General features: G+C 36.2%; 3 protein-coding genes across 17 annotated transcripts; all 3 read right to left on the reverse strand.

The window, feature by feature from the left end:
• Positions 1-68: 68 nt before the first annotated feature.
• On the reverse strand, positions 69-5,101 carry LOC7465865 (uncharacterized). 9 transcript variants are annotated; one of them, XM_052451747.1, is made up of 10 exons: positions 4,943-5,100; positions 4,723-4,807; positions 3,327-4,589; positions 3,164-3,190; positions 2,752-2,845; positions 2,459-2,558; positions 2,018-2,095; positions 1,767-1,850; positions 1,163-1,248; positions 69-735 (listed from the first exon to the last, which is right to left on the reverse strand). In XM_052451747.1, exons 3-10 carry the CDS (start codon positions 4,513-4,515, stop codon positions 624-626), a joined length of 1,770 nt encoding a protein of 589 aa, XP_052307707.1. In that variant the 5' UTR covers positions 4,516-4,589; positions 4,723-4,807; positions 4,943-5,100; the 3' UTR covers positions 69-623. The 9 variants fall into 9 exon arrangements, 7 of the variants coding, with proteins under 7 accessions (XP_052307707.1, XP_024452295.2, XP_024452292.2 ...); XM_024596527.2 differs by having other exon boundaries at positions 2,018-2,106; positions 2,459-2,505; positions 2,752-2,876; positions 3,072-3,190; XM_024596524.2 differs by having other exon boundaries at positions 2,752-2,876; positions 3,072-3,190.
• A 1,204-nt stretch (positions 5,102-6,305) lies between these two features.
• Positions 6,306-7,451, reverse strand: LOC7458175 (putative F-box protein At5g55150). The gene has a single exon (XM_002304461.3). The coding sequence runs from the start codon at positions 7,449-7,451 to the stop codon at positions 6,306-6,308; it is 1,146 nt and encodes a 381-aa protein (XP_002304497.1).
• An 848-nt stretch (positions 7,452-8,299) lies between these two features.
• Positions 8,300-17,164, reverse strand: LOC7458176 (kinesin-like protein KIN-14J). Of its 7 annotated transcripts, none has more exons than XM_052451108.1 (23): positions 16,963-17,164; positions 16,466-16,575; positions 16,225-16,379; positions 16,017-16,115; positions 15,225-15,480; positions 14,524-14,648; positions 14,340-14,423; positions 14,128-14,202; positions 13,938-14,030; positions 13,813-13,842; positions 12,827-13,168; positions 12,669-12,750; positions 12,414-12,509; positions 12,113-12,292; positions 11,814-11,920; positions 11,540-11,719; positions 11,158-11,321; positions 10,825-11,078; positions 10,535-10,698; positions 10,266-10,283; positions 9,469-10,085; positions 8,760-8,866; positions 8,300-8,569 (listed from the first exon to the last, which is right to left on the reverse strand). In XM_052451108.1, the coding sequence occupies exons 2-23, from the start codon at positions 16,536-16,538 to the stop codon at positions 8,499-8,501; spliced, it is 3,372 nt and encodes a 1,123-aa protein (XP_052307068.1). In that variant the 5' UTR covers positions 16,539-16,575; positions 16,963-17,164; the 3' UTR covers positions 8,300-8,498. The 7 variants fall into 7 exon arrangements, with proteins under 7 accessions (XP_052307068.1, XP_052307069.1, XP_052307067.1 ...); XM_052451109.1 differs by having other exon boundaries at positions 8,760-8,863; positions 14,340-14,426; XM_052451107.1 differs by having other exon boundaries at positions 14,340-14,426.
• Positions 17,165-18,356: the final 1,192 nt, after the last annotated feature.

Here is an 18,356-nt window from a genome sequence, read left to right on the forward strand (position 1 = left end):
ACCGGTGACTGGAAAGTTGAAAACAATTATCAATAGTAAAGTCAGCTGAGAGAAACACATTGAAATCATTGTTGAAATGCTTCCAGTGCTTAGCTAATTAATATATCTTTAAAAAATTACAGTGATTGGACTAAAAAGAATTTGGATTCAAAATAGCGTTAGTGTTGGTTCCATTATTCATCCACTACTACATTCTCTGTGAAACAAAAAGCAGCACCAGAACAGCATTGGTTTTTCGATAATGTAAACACCAAGAATTTGGTTCATATCCTGGTCGATGTTTTCCAGAAACCCGAGAGAGGCTAGAATAGCATGGAATATCATATTTAGCTGAGGTGAATGGCAAAGACAAAAATCCACTTCATGTTGCAGGTACAGCATCCATTTCCAGTCCACGGTTCCCTTGATGGACTCTCTCATTCCTTTATTCTTCCAATTCCAATCAACACAGTTCACAAAATAATCATGATCCACGAAGATATCTTCTTTCTTTATTCTTCAAGTGAACACACTTGTTCACAAATAATCCTGATCATCTTGATGACGGGTTGCCAACATTGTGATTATGATGCTATTGGCAACGATGCTGAATCATCTTCAATCCTTTCTTTGTGCTGAATACTTTAAGCACTAAACTGTGGCATCTCCAAAGAAAATAATCTTTTCAAAAATTCATATGATGCAAAGAATAGTGCTCCTTGAGACATGTACATAACCAATCTCGGAGTTAATCCCCTGAACATGGAAACAAGAAGAATAGTGGTTAAGCAGAGCTGATAATATCTGCAAATCACAAGTTTCAATGCTGGGAATATAATTTATAAAATGATAATTCAAAAACTAAAATTACTCTGCAAAGAGTTTGAACGGTCATACAGGTCATAAGCTCCTCAGATGTGTGTTGCCTTCTCAAACTTCTAATAAATTTGCCAAATATGTCACACTTCTAGATACTATAGTTCATCCTAAAAAACTTCAGATTTTTAACACCCTGACATTCTTCAACTCAAAAGCCACAGCAGAGTTATCTGTTCACATAGAAGTTATGACTCGTCGATGATGACTTAAGAACTTGAAATGTTCCACCATTTTAAGCGTGTAAACAATTTTTAAAACAATTATCATGCTTAGATGAAAATGTGCAGATCCAAATCAACTGTACCTATAGAGGCCCTTCAAACCTTCATTCTTGCCTATTTCTTGAAGTGCATGAAATACGTTTCCATATGGGCTCATGGATCCAGGAATCTGCAAAATGCCACTGTTAGAGAAACATGTGCAAAAGATTAATGATGATAGTAGGCAACGCATAGAGAAATATAATTAGTTTCAAGTTACACAGCTAACTGACAGGTCTTTTTTTGCACCAAACTCTCTTGAGGTTACACAATTGCACACTCAAAAAGGCTTTAGAAAAGTAAAAAAAAAAAAAAACATACTACATAAACTTCTCATCAGTTGAAAATCTATAGATGGCATGTCATTGAATAATATCAATCTTTCCTTTATGATAAATATCTTGAATAATAAAGTCCCTAACATATCCTTGCAATTAAATTGTACAGTCAGATTCATGATACACCCATATAGAGCTATTCCAGAACGGAAATACAAAAAAGGTTTCAGTGCATTGTTTCAAATATGGATGGAGGGGTGTGTGTGTGTTTCAATGGGTGCATAAGAGCTTGACAAATGTAATACTTCTACTATCTAACTTTCAAGAATCACATGAGGCTACACAACAACAATTCAATACATTTACAAACCTGCGTCTGCAATCTTGTCTTCACCACATCAAAAGGAGTTGTAAATAAGGCTGCAGTAGATCCTGCTAATCCTCCGCAAACTAGCTGCATTGATTGGACTTTATCTAAGAATATCCCGTGTAAATGATTTGAAGATACTAAAAGAAAATGCTATGAGCCAACCACCAAGCCAGCACCACAAAAAAGTGGAAATGTTACACACAACAGGCAGAGGGTTTATAAAGGGAGCATGCATAAAGAAAGGAACAAACCGTTTGTAATGTATTGGGTTGAGCACTGGAATTTTGAGATGACAGCACCAACGGCTTCAAGCTTTCATATGTGTAAAACTGCATAATGGCTAATATATCTTTAGAATTGGATGCTGAATCAAAAAGCATCAGCAGACAGTCCATAAAAAACAAAATCTTTGTTAAAACTTGAGGTCTAAAGCAGCCAGATTTTTTATGGCGTTTCACTATCTTGCAACCCAGAGGCATCACATTATCACATGTTAAAGACATTATCACATGTTAAAGTAGAGCAGAAGATTAACATAAAAGAGGCTGTAGAATATCAAATAGCAGGAGTCAACATAAGCTGTAAAGCGGTTAGATTTCATAGTTTAATTTACGTTATGATCAGAAAGATCATTAGTCTAAAATCTGGTGCACAGAACAGGCAAAAACATCTAGCATGTAGAAAGATCTAACCTTGATCACTGACTGTGGAATGTTCCGACAGAGTACAGCTCCCCAACCTGCATACAACGAGTGAAAACCACCTTTTCCAATTATTCCAACCAGTGCACTCCTGCAAATACATATTAAAGTAACAAAAGAATGACATATTAAAGTAACAAAGGACTGGCATATTTAAGTAACACAGGAACGACAACCAATAATAGAATGGATTCTCTATTATGAAGACAACATAAAACAGTGTCCAGGAAAAATAAGTACAGAACTTCAAACACTAAGCTAATAGTATGCTCTCAAAGGTATACCAGCAATTGTTATAGTGTGAACCAATTTGCATCTGCTGCTTTATACGTTCACTGGGAGTAAAAACAAAGGAAGTTGCAATGCTTGCACAACCGCCTGCAATGCAATGGGCAAAAGAATGATGTTCCTGCAAAAGTAAATGGTTAAGACTTTTAGGTGTATAGACATCACATCAAGGTATAACACAAAAGACATGCAGAAAAGCAATATTAAGCATCATAATCCATTTCCTTTTTAAATCTTTTCCTGCCCACAGAGGGTAGACATTTCAAAAACAAGGAACAACAAGAAAGTTAGACAAAGCAAATAGAATAAATGCAACCTTGGGAAAATGAGGAAGCAAAGATCCTTTAACTGATTCATATGTAAAAGTGTAAATGGCAGAAATTGGAGCTGACGATGCAATATTGCTACCTATTCCACGATAAAGCCCAGTCATGCCTGAAAATTCCATCTCGATCAATACATGATGCCAATTCTGCCAAGATAAATATTAAACAGAAAGCCAAGAAGAAGAACAAGTTCAATAAACTACCAGCAAGCACAATCACCTTCAACTTTTCACACTAGAATTTACCTCTTTCAGAAACAATTGATCTTCCAATGAAGGAGACAGACTTCTGTTCTGCAGGGCAAGATTGGATGATTGTCTTTACTGTATCTATAGGATGCAGAGAAAGGCTAACAAAAATACCAGCAAATGCACCCGCAAAAGCATGCTCTTGCTTAGCTAAGGCATACTGAGGTCTTTCGCATGCTGATGACTGAATTTGTATTCCAGTTCTGCCCTGAGTGACCAGATTTTGAGGTTGTTCTCTTGAATTTTTAGGTACATCAAAATCACCAATGTCATTTTCAAAATGTTCATATGTACTCTTACATGGAGCTAAACAATTAATATGATAATCTGCGCAAAGAACATAATTTAGAGCTCTTGAAGCACTACTATTGGCATTAAAATCATGGAGAGCCCCAAGGAAATAGTCAGAGGATACAGAGCTGGATTTTCCTATAGTTACTACTCTTGCATTATCGCACAATGATACCTCTTTTGATTCGACTGAATCAGAATAACAGTCAGCGGTTTTAGAAGCTAAGTTATTTGCAGGGTTAGTTGGACGATCTCTGGCAATGCAACCTTCTGTGCTGTTATTTGCAGGATATTTTGAACCAGCAGGAATCAGTTCCTTCATCCATCCATATATCTTATCCAATTCATATCCAGTACCCACAGTTGCAAGACCTTTTCCCTCCCGAGACTCATTCCGCGAGCTGGTACCTCTCTTCAAAAACCGCCAGAACAGTGACCGGCTGTAATTTTCACTAGAAGGTTCAAACACCAACATCTTCTTAGTTACTTTAAGAAACTCAAACTGTGGCTGCACCATCTGTGTAACATGGCTACCATTCCTTATATCAACACAAAAGTATTTAGTATTATCATCTAGAATAGCTGCCCCGCCAGCTCCTGCCCCATTCAGATCATTCAAGATAACATTTTTCTGTTCCTTGGTTTCAGGAACGGCGCAAGGATTCAAAAGATTCCAAACCTGCCCAACTGCTGAGACAAGCTCAGTCGTGCTGAATATTTCTGGCGACGAAGTTCCAGATTTTATGTCATTTGGCTTATTATTCTCAGAAATGGAAGGGGAATGTCCATCATGGACAAAATCAGCAAGGTCAAAAGGCATTCCCCCATTTCGATTCCTCTTGTAAGTAATTGAAGGAGGGTGATTACCTCTACCAGGCCTTTTGCCCCCATACATTTTGTTACAAATCTTTCAAGACTTCCCTCGAAAAAGCAGACAGTACAACATCACTATCTTGAATGCAACAGCAACTGCAAACACAAAGATTGAGTTTCAAATCTAAACAACACACAAACACCTGAAATCCCAAGTAATTCACGTAATTATGCAAAACCCAAAATCCTTTCAAAAAGGAGATTGACTGAGACTAATAGCAAAACCCACCTGCTGCAATGGAATGCAAAATTGAACAAATGTAGTCCCAATTCCAAAAAAGTAAGCTTTTTTACATGGCAGCTTCTAAAGGTAACTAAAACCCAGTTCACAAAAACAAAAAGTGAGACCATTCTTATTTGGGTTAGAGCTTTCACATTATCCAAACAGAATATAAATAAAAAGGTCAAACATTTATAAGAGTTTAAGGAGTTTTAGAGAAAGCTCAGACCTTGATGAGTTTGACTTTTCTTCTAGCAGAAAGTAGCAGTATCTGAGATTTGTTTCTTGAATCATTTTCTGCATAAATATTTTTGAAGGAAGGAAAACTTGGGGTTTTTACGAGGGTTTTTACTTTTTATTTAAATTTGTGATATCATTTTTAAGCATAAATTCTATCAAATCGTTGCTTTACCATTATGCAGTGATGGGCCACCGTACAGATTCTTGCCTGTTTGAAATTGGATGTTGGGACTATGTTCAATGGGCCGAGACGATACTGCGAGGACCCTCTCGTAAATAAGTAATGCAATTCGTTCCCAAATTTATTTTTTCCAATACTATCAAGTATCAATCATCGATCATTGATATGATAATGGATCCGATGGAGCACTCCTCTCATCAAGCAGTAGATATTATTCTAAGAAATAAAATTTCTAATTGTTTTTTCCCTTAGAAATACCATTGTTGAACATGATGGTTCCATCAATGAATTTATGTGGTCCATCCAAAATATTTGGCTAAGTCCCCAATAATCTTTAAAATTTTATTGTGATGAAGATAGATCACTGTAAAATCCCTGATTAAAAAACGGTTTAAAAATTAAAGTAAAAAACATCTATTCATCTTTTTCATCCTTGTTATAACTTGCATTCTTGAAATTTTGTCATAAATGGTGCAATATTAGCCAAAAAAGACAATGAATATGCATGATTCATAAACTGTCCAACAATTAACAATGAATATGCATGATTCAAAAAAGACAATGACATTATGAATTTTAATCCAAAGTTCATAAATCTCTTTTCAGTTTTCTCAATATCTCTAGATTTATTTTTGAAGATCATTCTCTCCATTACCTATCATATTTATTTTTTATTATTTTTATTTCTTTTCACCGGAGTTTCTTTTAATTGTCGATGACCTGATGTTCATGCAAGAGTTTACAAACAATATAATAGCAACCACCAATTACAGGAAGACAATGAATTATCAGTGTCATTCACGGATGTCTGTGATAATTAATACATGTCAGCAATGAAAAACAAATACTATCAAGCATCAAACATTAATTCTAATAATATTCTTCTTTTTAATTTTTCTTTTTCAATTAAAAATCGGATAATGTGTTCATTTGTGGAGAACTAAGAGGGGCTAAAACAACTCAGAGTAGGTAGGGTTCTTCTTCACAGTTTTTGACCGATACCTCTTGGTAGAGCTGTTGCTCAATACCATTGGATTTTATCGTTCTCTCATACTACAAAACTACAACATAGAAAATTATAATCATAAAAATTACCTCAATCAAATGTTATAAGAGATATAGCACAAAATAAAGAAAGCAACGATAATGATGACAATACTGCAATGCAGGCCTACACTATGCCATGGGGGGTAATCCAAATCATATGCATCTTTTGTGTTGAGGAAGTAGTAGGGAATTGCTCAAAACAAGCGGTCTCCAAGTTATAGACACCTGCATCATATCTTATTTGCTTATTCTTGCAGCCCTTTGCATTGACAGATTGATCCGTGTAATAGATGCAATTTCCCTTTAAGCTCGATGCCTCTGACTCTGGTAAAGTAAATGGTTGCATATGCGTTGGTCCCAGAAATAAGGCATAATCACCCAAACTCCTGACTTGATGTTTATCCCAATCATAGTCAATAACTTTTTCATGTTTATCCCGATAATAGGAATCGGAATCCAGTTTGTACAGTAGGAACTGTGAGGTTAGTGCAGGTTGATCACCTCCGTCCTTTCTGCGCACCACAATCAACAACTCGCCTTGTGCTTCCACCAAGTATAGATGCTCGAACGTTTTGAAACTGGAATTCCGAGTGCGTGGAACACTGTTTATCAATTCATTGATACATAGATCAGACCCGTCGAAATTACAGACGAATAACTTCTTAGTTACATGCAACACATAGAACCGGTCGTGGCAATAAACCGCGTCCAAATAACCCTCGTGGTCAATTGAAGAATGTCCAAATCCAATGCTTCTCCACTCTCTGTTCCCCAATTTGCAATAAGCAATCTGACCATAATTATAAATGGCCAAGACCAAGCATGAATTTGATTCTGAGGGGTTTGGACAACAAGATAAAACAACTTTCTCAATAGAGCATGATCTAGGATACCATGATGGAACACCGTCTGTGCCATAAGGAGGGAGTGTGGACACATCAGGAAGTTCGAATTTTTCACCCGAGACAGGATTCAGGACAAGCATGTCCTTGTTTATTTTATTGGTGAATGCTTCCTCTTTTCTGTCCTCCAAGATCAACCACCCTCGATAAGACCCGCAATATTTACCAGCTAGCGGGATTGTTAGCATTAGCGGTTTGTTAGGGGCAGGGCTATCTTGGTTATCATCCTTGTTGAAGATTTGTTTCAGAGGCAAGAATTGGTGTGTCTTGGAGGACCTCTTGAGGCTACCAGGAGGTAGTATAAGACCTGGAAGTTGCTGAATCGCTAAGTTATTGCAATCTTGAGGAAGGTTATAGCACTCAGCCATTCTGGTTGCTGCGGCAATTTGTGCTCCAAGAAGAGACTAACTAGTGAAAAGTATAATGTGATAGAGCAGCTACACACAAGGTCGGCCTCTTACGTATATAAAACCAGAGACTTCATGATTCCGTAGTTAAATCGGATGACTTCTTATTTTCCGAAGCCTGGTTCCTTAAGGATTGTCGAACGTGCTCAACCGTTAGGATATCTGTCCGAGCTAGCCCATTCTTCAACTTTCCTGTTCAAGGAGTCGGCTTGTCGGATTACTTAATATTAAAAAGAAGGATAATTATTTTAATACAGTGGAAGAAAACGGGAACTTTGTATTCAGTGGACTTTTACACTATATTTATAATTCTTTTCCTACGTGCTTAGGAATTCAGGTTCCTTTTTTAATTAGGAATCTAACCCGCGACCTCCCATTTAAAAAAAAAAAGGAAAAAAAGAATGAGGAACATCTCTATAGATAATAATAGTATTTGTTGTTTTTCTTTTTTATGTTAGAGAATAATATAAATCATATTCTGGAACCTCACCTAACAGCTTAAGCTATTGGATTGAAATGGTTTCTTGACATGGTATCAGAGCATTGATGACCAAGCGGTCACGAGTTCGAATCTCACCATCCTTATTTATTTGATAAAAAAAATTAAGCACAAGATAATATGGGTCTGTACAAGTTTCAAGCCCAAAGGGCTTTCACTTGAGGGAGTGTGTTAGAGAATAATATAAATTATATCCTGAAACCTCACCTAACAACTTAAGTTATTGAGTTGAGATGGTTCATTGACACTTTATATGTTCTCTCCGCCATTGAAGCAGTCACAGAAACAAAAACTACAGAAAAGGGAAGCAAAAAAAAAAAAAAAAAAATTGTGATGTTATAGAGTTACAATGGTGAAACCTAAATGGGTTACCATTGCCTATATACAAGCACAAACACTCCCACGAGATAAATGGAAGTAATTGTTGGTAATAATAATCATTACAAGTTAGAATCACATTCTGCTAAGGTTAAGCTTCAATCATTCTACCATCTAAAACTCCTTCACTTTTAGTGCCATTGTTTCACCGGCTTGGTTGCAGAGAAACTGCTTGCAGGAGGTTTCCTGGCTGCTGACATACCTTTCCAGGAAAAAAAAAGCGGAGGGTGAATCAACAGAGATTATTAAAAGCATAGGGCACCATTGTAAGTGAAGGGTAATAGCTGCAAGTATTAGTGTTAGCAGTAATAGCATACCAACATGCCCTGCAAGATAAGGGACTACAGATGGAGATCAATGGTTCAGTATGAAAAGTAATTAAACATACGTACTTGATGAAGCCTTAGATGCAGAGCTGATAGTCGTTGACAGACGAGGTAATCTTGTTTGTGCCAGCTTTTGTGAAGGCTTAGGAAGCCTAGATACGAAACTCGGTCTGCTCAAAACAGCAAAATTTATCAGGCTTTGGATTCAATGCAAGAAAGTGGTATAACTCTGATTAAAATCCTAGGCCTCGAGAACACCCATACAGAAACTCCTTCAAAGAGGAGGAAAGGACAGAACGTGAGTGATAAAATTTACCAGTAAAGAGATGTAGCAGCAGCACTTTGCACAGGAAAGCTATATAACAAAATAAAAATTTACCTTATTTTTGTATGCCTTTTATTTTACGCTGAAGATACCAAACTAATGATGACTTCCCATCCCATATACTTTAGGGAATAAATTTAGTTGAATAACAGTAAAAATGCAGGTACAACAGCGCTGAAGATATGTGTAGGATATGATAGTAGGTCATTTTAAAACTGAGCAATAACTTCTAAAGATATACCTTAGTTTTAGTATAATTTAGAAAGTTTGTGAAAACCGAAGCAATTTATAATATCAAAATCGTTTCACAACTTTTACACTGCAATTTTACTTGGGTGATAAAACTGAGTGCCAGTCAGGTTGTAGTATCGCAGAGACAAGAAGCTGTCTGACCCAAACAAAAAAGATTGTAGAACATTCAAATTTCTCAATAATATGAAGCATACTCACTTCTTGTTCGCAGCCTTCCTGGCTGGTTTTGCAGCTTCAACCGGTTTTGCAACTTCAACTGGTTTTGTAGCTTCAGATGGTTTAGATTCAGGGAAAAGAGTGAACTCTACTGCACTACCCAGAGAGCCTTCAGTTTCAGCTCTTGAAAGACAACCATCAGATATGTCACTTAATCGCTCATCAGAATCTGCATCTCCAAAGCCCAAGAGATCAAGGTCTTCTTTATCTTTATGAGACAAACATGTTCCGACAAAATTTGGCCGAGAGACAAATTCTTTCTTGAGTGTCAAGTCATCCTTTGACTTTGACTGTGGAAGCAACATTTTTTTATGTTGAAAGTTATCCATTGACTGTGCAGAACCAGCTTCAGAGCGTCTTTCACTGTGCTCTGAGCAGTTGTCTGTATCAGAAGATGCTTTCTCAAAAAGTCTTGAACCTTTCCTTCCTGAGAGCCTAGGGCTATGTAGTGCAGTCCCATTTGAATATCTTCTTGGAGAAGAAGAATCATACCCATGTGAATTCATACCACACTTCACACCATTGACATTCGCCTTGAGCTGCTGCAACCGCTCAATCACTTCATCTTTCCTTGAAATTGTGTCTTTGAGGAACGCAACCTGCAAGATTGACTTTGAATATAACACAACAAATGGACTCAAAATATTCAATGCTAACCATAAAAATTTGAAAACAGGTAGATTCTATTGAATTTTGAAAGGAACTCCAATTCTGTCGAGCAACAGAGCTTTATGAAACGAATGACATTGGCACTGGAACAATAATCTTCTCATTCTCACCCCTATCCACTTGAATGTCTGTACCATAAGAAATTGAAGAGGCCAAAAAAAAAATTGGTTTAAAATGGCAGCCACTCCATCACGTCAGGAAAATGTAATGAATAAGGTTCAAGTCAAGCAGGCCTATGCTAGTCCAGGGATTTCCCTTTCATATTTACATGTGCCTGTTTACATGGCTGACATTGATCAATCGTGAGTTATGCCTATCCTTGGAGGCTACTAAAATTCATACATTAACTTTATGAGTATTGACGAAAGAAGAAGTTCACCTGCTCCATAAGTTCTCTTGTATTTCTTCCCTCTTTATTGCTCTTTGCAGCACCCAACTCAATCCCTGAAACCCTCTCAGCAAACTTCAAAGTACTTACAGTTTCAGAATAGGAATCTACGTCAGGATTAAGCTGCACAAACATAAGGGTCTTTGCTTGACCGCCTAGAATGTGGAGAGAAATATAATAAGAAAGAAAAAAAGCAAGCCATTAGAGCATTTTTCTAAGAATGAGATATAAGACATTGTGAGTCATAAATTATGACAAAGCACTTCAGATGAAAATAGTACCTAACGAACTTTGAAGCACTTGAGTTAGTTTGCTATTTCTGAATGGCACATGCTGACTCTTTTGTGCTAAGGAAAATATTACATCCCCAAGGGCGGATAGTGATTTGTTAATATGTTGTGCTTCCCTCAACCTCTCTCCAATAGCTTCAGATCTATCCACTCTTTCACTACCAGCAAGATCAACCAAATGTAGGTTGCCACGTAAAACAGCACCAGTTTCTAAATCCATGCCATAGACATGAACAGTGAGAACACTGCAAAATAAGAGTTCAGTTAAAACAACTATTTGTGATGATGACCAACGGTTGCAACAATCAACATAAAAGAGACAACCTGTGGGATCTACTACTTCTTTCATTTAGAACTGTAGCACCCACTGCACGGTTCATTAAGCCAATGTTCATTAATTCTAACACATCTGCAGTTGATGTAACCGCATGCATGCTGGCATCAGGGACAGCCAAACCATTTGGTTGGGTTGTGCTCCAAATCCCAAGTGTGTGCAAGTTAAGAGAGAGACAAATATTTTAACACTAAAACTCTGAACTAATCAACAAAAAAATGACCAGAAAGCAAGAATTTGCATTCATAAATCAAAAAAGAACCAGAAAGGATCACAGAATCAATCCAAAAAAGCTATGGAGTTAAATCTCCAATCATGAAATATATAACCAAGAACAAATAACAAAATTGAAAAGAATAAACATGAAGGATATCTTTTGTGAGGACCATCACTTGAGAGTAAATCACGAACTTGCTCATTGTAAATTTCAACCATTTGAACTCCAACTTCATATGAGATGGAGCTTTTCCTGTGCTGAGAGATCTGGAAAAGATCATGCAGTGCTCGGTAATTGACCCCCCAATCTTCTTGTGATGTTATATTAGGCCCACTCTAGAGGAAAGATACAAGCAGAAGTAAAATTTATAAGCAGCAAAAGGTATATAATAATGTATGTGTTTAGGTGAGGAAAAATAGATAATCATACCATTGTATAGGTCTTTCCTGAGCCCGTTTGACCATATGCAAATATACATACATTGTATCCATCAAGGACAGACCGAATTAGTGGTTGGGTATCTAAAAACACCTCCTCTGCCATCACAAGTTCATGAGAACATAAAGCTAGGAGTCATATACAATCTCTAAAATACAACTATGTGCAACTGAATTCAGCGTTACAACCACTTAAAGTTTTTATATATAAAAAAAGGAAAAAATAAAGTGAAATCAATCTTCAATTAAAAAAAAATGAAGAAAGAAAGAACAAAAAAGAAAAACTCTAACCTTGAGTAGCTGCTGGGCCAAAAACCTTGTTAAATTTGAAGAGCCTATGACTGTCTTTTCCTTGTTTTGAGGGATTCGAAATAACCAATTCACCATTTTCTCCAATATATTCTACTGTTGTTCGCTTCTTAGATTGTCCAGGAAGGAATGGCCTTATTCGACAATACACTCTAATATTGCCTATGGTCAGATGACAGACAAGTATAAGCTACAAGAAAATGCACGATAACATTTCTTATGATATCAGCAAAAGCAACACAAGGTCACAAGCATACCAAGCATGCAATACAGGGAAGTGTACCTTTCAAATCCTGAACCTCATTGTACAATCTTCGATTTTCTGCAAGAACAGAATGATAATTTGCAGCAGCGTCAACTAGTCCTTTAAGCTTCACGCCTGTTTGAGATTAAAAAAAGAAAAAAAAAAGAAGCACGCACAACATGAGAAAATGCCAGATAAATCGCAGAAATGACGTGTTGATATTAAAATAAAGAACAAAAGATGAATTACGAAAAAACAACACTAAACTAAACTACAGCAGAAAATCAATCCTACCCAGGAAATTAAATTCCTCAGCGTAACTCCTTTTGGTCTTCAAGATCTCGTGTTTTAGAAAGTCAGAAGCTCCCCTTAATTCCTAGCAGTAAAAGCATGATTTAATATTGTTGCAAAATCGACAGAGGCTCACTTAAGAACAAGTGAGTAAGGCAAACCTGTAAAGCTCTAGATTGATAATCTATGAAGCTTTTATAGGTGCCCTCTTTGCTTTTCCACCTCTGATATTTAGATTCAGAAAATGACTCGAGCTCCTTCACCCTCTCCTTTGATTCTGTTAAAAAACATTTGAATTCCATTAATTTCTTCTCCAATTGAACTTTAGTTTCCTCAGCCCGCATTTGCAATAGCAAGCAGTGCTCTTCATGCGCCGTCTTGGCTATTTCTAGTTCATGTTTCAGCGTGGAGTTCTCAATATCACTGTGGATTCTCTCTTGCCTTGTTCTAAGTAGTTCCTGCTCTTCAAGCTTTTTCTTTTTCTCTATTTTAGTTTTCTCAATCTGCAACAAAAAAAGGAGAGGGCTGAAGAGAACAAACAATTTAACACAGATATTATGACATCTTTGCAGGTGTTCTTTCATATCAGTTATGAAAAATAACAATGATTACTATCTGCCTTTTCTAAAGAATTTAAAAATCTCGTCATCATCCACCAGCAATAAAAAAAAAATTGTTCATCAATGAAGCATATGGAAAGCCTCCTCGGTTATGTATAAGACGTATATTATAAGAAGACTACACAAAACGAATTAAAAAACCTATTATGCACATCACCCACTAAGAAAAATTAAAATACATCTTAATCAAAATCGTAGTTCCATCAAACCTGCAAAATCTGGGGCTGTAATATTTCAACCTTGGTTGAAGGCAAAAATAGCTTAAGTGGTACCAATATACAATTCTATAATTGAGGAACTCGGGGTTCTTGGCCATATTCACTCCAACATCAATGCCAGGAGTTCAATGAATTTCTTTTCTTTTTCTCCCCTTCTTTTGAAGTGGACATATCCATAACTTCAATGACAAAAGATGCATGCTGATTATGTTGCATTTGCCCAAAGGCACCAAAAAAATACCCAGACATAGGAAACTAGGAAGCAACAGGAATGGCACGCTACAAAAATATTGAATAACAAAGTCACACCTTGATTTGTTGCAGCTTTGACAACAAAACCTGCATATAAAAGGAAAAAAAAAGGATAAAAATCAATTACTAAAACGAAATTCAAAAGGGATAAGCAAGACAATTCAAAATTTTATTCAAGATACCTGAATTTCTTCTGTGGTTCCAGCTGCAAGGGTCTCTAGAACTTTTATTCGTGATTGGCACTTTCCCAAGTGAACCTCATAAAGATTGTTTAGCTGCAAGTATGCAACAACATGATCATCAATATGCACGAGCAGTGTACAATATATTATACATCAATGTAATCTAGAAGACAATTCCATGAAACATTACATCTTTCAAGTTCACTGCTTGGGTTGAAACCCGATGTTCAATAACTTGCACAACTTTCTTCAATATAAGAGCCATCTGCCATCCAAAACATAAAAAGACATCAGGTAAAGAAACAAAAGAGAGAAAACTCCATAAAAATTATTGATTAAAAAATATATCATTTCAAGCATGCATTAGACGTATAATGTCTATGCATCCTCTGATTAACATACATGATGGACATGCCCATTCTTTCTTTCAATGTTTTCTTCCAGAATTCTGTTCACTAAGCTGAACAATGTTCGAGTAGAGGCATTCTGCTAAAAAAGAATGGGAAAAAAATGAATTAGAGCAGCATCACTTCAAGTTAGCTTTCTTAATTGATCATCAAACAAACACAATATATCAGGAACTTACATCGAACCCATTTGATTTCATCAATTCCAAGATATTGGAATCTGAAAGATCAGCATAGGACCCTTGCTTTTGTTGGAACATCTCAGATAACTTGTGTGCAGCATCATGCGCCAAAGCAGCAGACTCTAAATATGAAAGCACCAGAATAAAAAGAATAAGAAAATAGCACATACAAACTTCTATAAATATGTAATATGTTCAGAGGAGGAAGGGGGATGGGAGAGGGGGGATAATGTTCCATTCAAGAATGATAATGGATTGAGCAGCCAAAGGCTGCCGGTTCCTAAAGTAGGGCACTGCTGGGAAAACAGCCCCCAACATGAACCAAGATTAGGTTTCATATTAAGCCCTTCCATAGCTGCCCCATATAAGATCAAAATAACCCTAATCAAGTGCAGAGAAGTCAAGAATGATAATGGATTGTGCAGCCAAAGGCTGCCAGTTCCTAAAGTAGGACACTGCTGGGACAACAGCCCCCACCATGAACCAAGATCAGGTTTCATATTATGCCCTTCCATGGCTTCCCCGTATAAGATCACAATAACCCCAATCAAATGCAGAGAAGTCAGTCTGGGTCATTCAAAACAAGATAAATTCTCATTCAGAAGCAAACATGAACTTGTCAAGCGAATCTAATCATGCGTGTAATTGGAAAGTTGCAATTCCAACCCATACAAGTATAGCTTCTGTTTCATACAAACCTGAAGAGATAGAATCATCCAAGCTGCTTCCATATTTGTTCTCAAAAGAATCTTGTTGCCTCTCGTCTCCATTTATGGCAGGGTTTTCATCGCATGTTGCTGTGTACACTAGCGAGTTAGTGATTCCCTCTGAAAATTCTACCTTCGGTAGATTCCATCTTCTTCTTAGATGTTCACGGATGCTTTCTTTCCCACCAGTAAACTCAAAATGAGTTTTAAGTGTCCCAAGGCACTGCAGAACCGGTTCCATGTATCCCTGCAAAGCATCTCAAATTATCTGTTTCAGAAAATTTTTATAACAGACAAAGACATAAAAACTGGTAACAGAATGTCCAGTTTTTCAATGCCAAATGCAGAGGCAAGTTGTATTGGAAAAGTTCATAAAAAGCCCAAGACCAAATAAACATTTCCATACCTTAAACTTTATATTTAAGTTAAAAACCAAAACAAGAGCCAGCCCTGCTGGATTTATGATGAAGCACGATCGTTTAAAAAGCTAAATTTTTCATGACAATGTACCCAATGTATGAACTAGGTTTAGGAGACTCTCAAAACTGTCCCTTCCAAGACCCACTTCACTGAAAGCTGCCCAGGAAATGGCCTTTTAATAGACCTAGCGTGTCAACACATGACCATTTTAATCATATTGTCCTTGGAGTACAGACCTATTGTCACGTTGGCTCCACCTTCTTTTTAAGTTTGAATCCCCAAATCACGTGAATGATACGTAGCCGAATCAAAATTAGACTAAAATGCAAACCACAATTGCTTTGATTGAAAAAATTCACATACCTCCTGTATGTCAGCAAGTACAAACCTAGGCAATGCAATTTCATCCATCGCTGCTAAAAACTTTCGGATATTTTCTGGTCCAGGTTTAGAATTGCCTCTCTAAAGCAGAAACAACAAATCCAGTTTCCTTTTAGAAAAATCCCATACCAAAAAAAGGAAAAGGTACAAGAACCAAGCAACAGAAACACCAATAAGAAAGTAATCCAACCATTTCAACTAAACCAGGACAGAGCTTGTCCAGAATGTTACACAAGACAGTGCCATCAATCAAGTATGCTCTCAGTTTCTCCTCCGACGCATCCGTTGGCAAATTTAAATGAGGTAGCGAACGGTTTAACCACTCAATCACTGATTGAATATTAACTGCAACCAAGTCAAAGTTCTCAAATAAAACACATAATCATAAACGAGAAAAAACAAAGCAGCACGCATTTTTGCGTGTTCCTCACCATCAGCATGAGCTCCATTTGAGCTGTCATATCTCCCATTTTCGCTCAAGCTCCTTTCTGGCGAAGCACTCATGTTTCAAAGATCTAGAACTATTTGCTTCTGTCTGTAACTGCGCGAATTAAAAGTCAAAATATTAACTTCCACTTATTAGCAGCTTCAATTGTAAAAAAAAATGTCAGAAAAAGCTAAAAACACGTGCTTTAGGATTCTTTTATTTCCCAGGACTTTACCAGAATAGAAAGTACAAGAAATAGAAAGAAAAAAAAATTAACACAATTGTTTAGCTTAATTGTTTTATTCTAATTAACCTCAGCCATTAGCTGCCTGATGAATTCAATGATTTTTTTAGAAACAGCAAAAACCCTGAGAAGAGCAAAATTCTTCATTTGGAAAACAGAAATCACAAATGCACTTCCATAAGTGCCAGAAATACGCTAATTCCGCACCAGATCGACATAACAGAAAAGGAAAGAGATTGTTAGAGGAAGAAGCGAACATGAGATCGCAAAGAATGAACAGGCATTACAGTAGCTGCTTTTGAGAAATCGAAGAAACGGGAAAAGGAAAAAAAAAACGTCGAGGAAGAAATGTATAGATCGACTCCGTTTTTTCCTCTATCTTTTCCGGGTGTAGAGAGATCGAGAAAGGAGAACGGCTATGTATGTCTGACTTCGCTGGCAAATGGAACGCGTATTTTCAATTTTGGGATGATTTAAAAAACAAAATAACTGAAAATGTTTTTGTTCTGTTTATTTTTGGAGTGGTGGGGTCCATGGCCCCAACAAATTTAGAGTGGGCGTTCCCGCCTTGTTGCTTTTGTCGAGATTTTGAAAAGGTGAAGCTACGACGTTTTTGCTATTTTTTTTTTTTTTTTTGGAAAGTGGAAGACGAGGGCTAACAAAATTGCCTTGATGACGGAAGCCTTTTTGTTAGATTACTAACATGATGAATTGATGTCACGTGCTGCCGAAGCTCATGGGAATTAAAATGGAAGATTCTATGATGCTATATTTTATACCATGTGTCGTATTAAAATTAAATCAAAACTTAATTTTAAAAAAAAACAAAAAAGTTGTGCAAGCTTCTATAGACACGGGACACAACATGCATAATGCAAAATTTATTGTTCTTGAAGACGTGAAAATACAATTTAATCCTTTAATTTTTTTTTTTTGCATATTTAGTTATTTTCAGGTTTAGATATTTATATTTCGTTTCTACTTTATTTTTATTACATTTCATTCTTTAAATATTAAAAATAACAACAAAAATATCATTAAAAAAATAGAGGAGAGAGAAAATTTTTTGTCGACCATATTTTAACGATAAAAATATCATTCTTGGCGCAGATGAATTATTTTGAAGATGGGGTATTCAATAGAAATGATTTAGATCTTTAATCATGCTAGAAGAAAGGATTGAGGCTTGAAATTTTTTTATTTAATTTAATTTTGAGTTTTTTAGCACTCGAGATTTATTATTTATTGTTGCTGCAGTTTTTTTAGTTCCACATTCATTACATGCTTGAAAAGATTGATGCTTGAAAATATTTTTTAATCGATTTTGGCTTAAAAAGATCTCAGGGCTAGTTCTTTTTATTTTTTTTAATTTATTTATTGTTTTTGTATTTTTTATATTGTTTAGATTACCAGTTGAAGCAATGGCCTAGACTTTGATTTTTTTACCGTGGTATTTTTTCTAATGTCGATAAAAAATATTGTCTGGCTCGTGGCGGAGCGCAAACAACAAATCTAATATCCTCTAATTGATTTTGATTTTTATTATAAAAAAAAAAAAAAAACTTGTACTAACAAATTAGTTTGTTACTATTTAATTTAAATCAATGATCATCCCATCAAAATAATTGGTGTGATATAACTAAATAAAAAG

The sequence above is a fragment of the Populus trichocarpa genome, chromosome 3, assembly GCF_000002775.5.
Source record: "Populus trichocarpa isolate Nisqually-1 chromosome 3, P.trichocarpa_v4.1, whole genome shotgun sequence".
NCBI classification, from domain to species: domain Eukaryota; kingdom Viridiplantae; phylum Streptophyta; class Magnoliopsida; order Malpighiales; family Salicaceae; genus Populus; species Populus trichocarpa.

Excerpts from the sequence above, each read along its gene's own strand:
- LOC7465865 (XM_024596526.2), bottom strand. The coding sequence starts at position 4,515 with ATGTATGGGGGCAAAAGGCCTGGTAGAGGTAATCACCCTCCTTCAATT. Across the intron at positions 2,559-2,751 it reads TCACACTATAACAATTGCTG|GAGTGCACTGGTTGGAATAA; the intron begins GTATACCTTTGA and ends ATGTATTTGCAG. Across the intron at positions 1,851-2,017 it reads AACCCAATACATTACAAACG|CTAGTTTGCGGAGGATTAGC; the intron begins GTTTGTTCCTTT and ends CAATCAATGCAG.
- LOC7458175 (XM_002304461.3), bottom strand. The coding sequence starts at position 7,451 with ATGGCTGAGTGCTATAACCTTCCTCAAGATTGCAATAACTTAGCGATT.
- LOC7458176 (XM_052451107.1), bottom strand. The coding sequence starts at position 16,538 with ATGAGTGCTTCGCCAGAAAGGAGCTTGAGCGAAAATGGGAGATATGAC. Across the intron at positions 16,380-16,465 it reads AAATGGAGCTCATGCTGATG|TTAATATTCAATCAGTGATT; the intron begins GTGAGGAACACG and ends ACTTGGTTGCAG. Across the intron at positions 15,481-16,016 it reads TACTTGCTGACATACAGGAG|GGATACATGGAACCGGTTCT; the intron begins GTATGTGAATTT and ends GATGCTTTGCAG.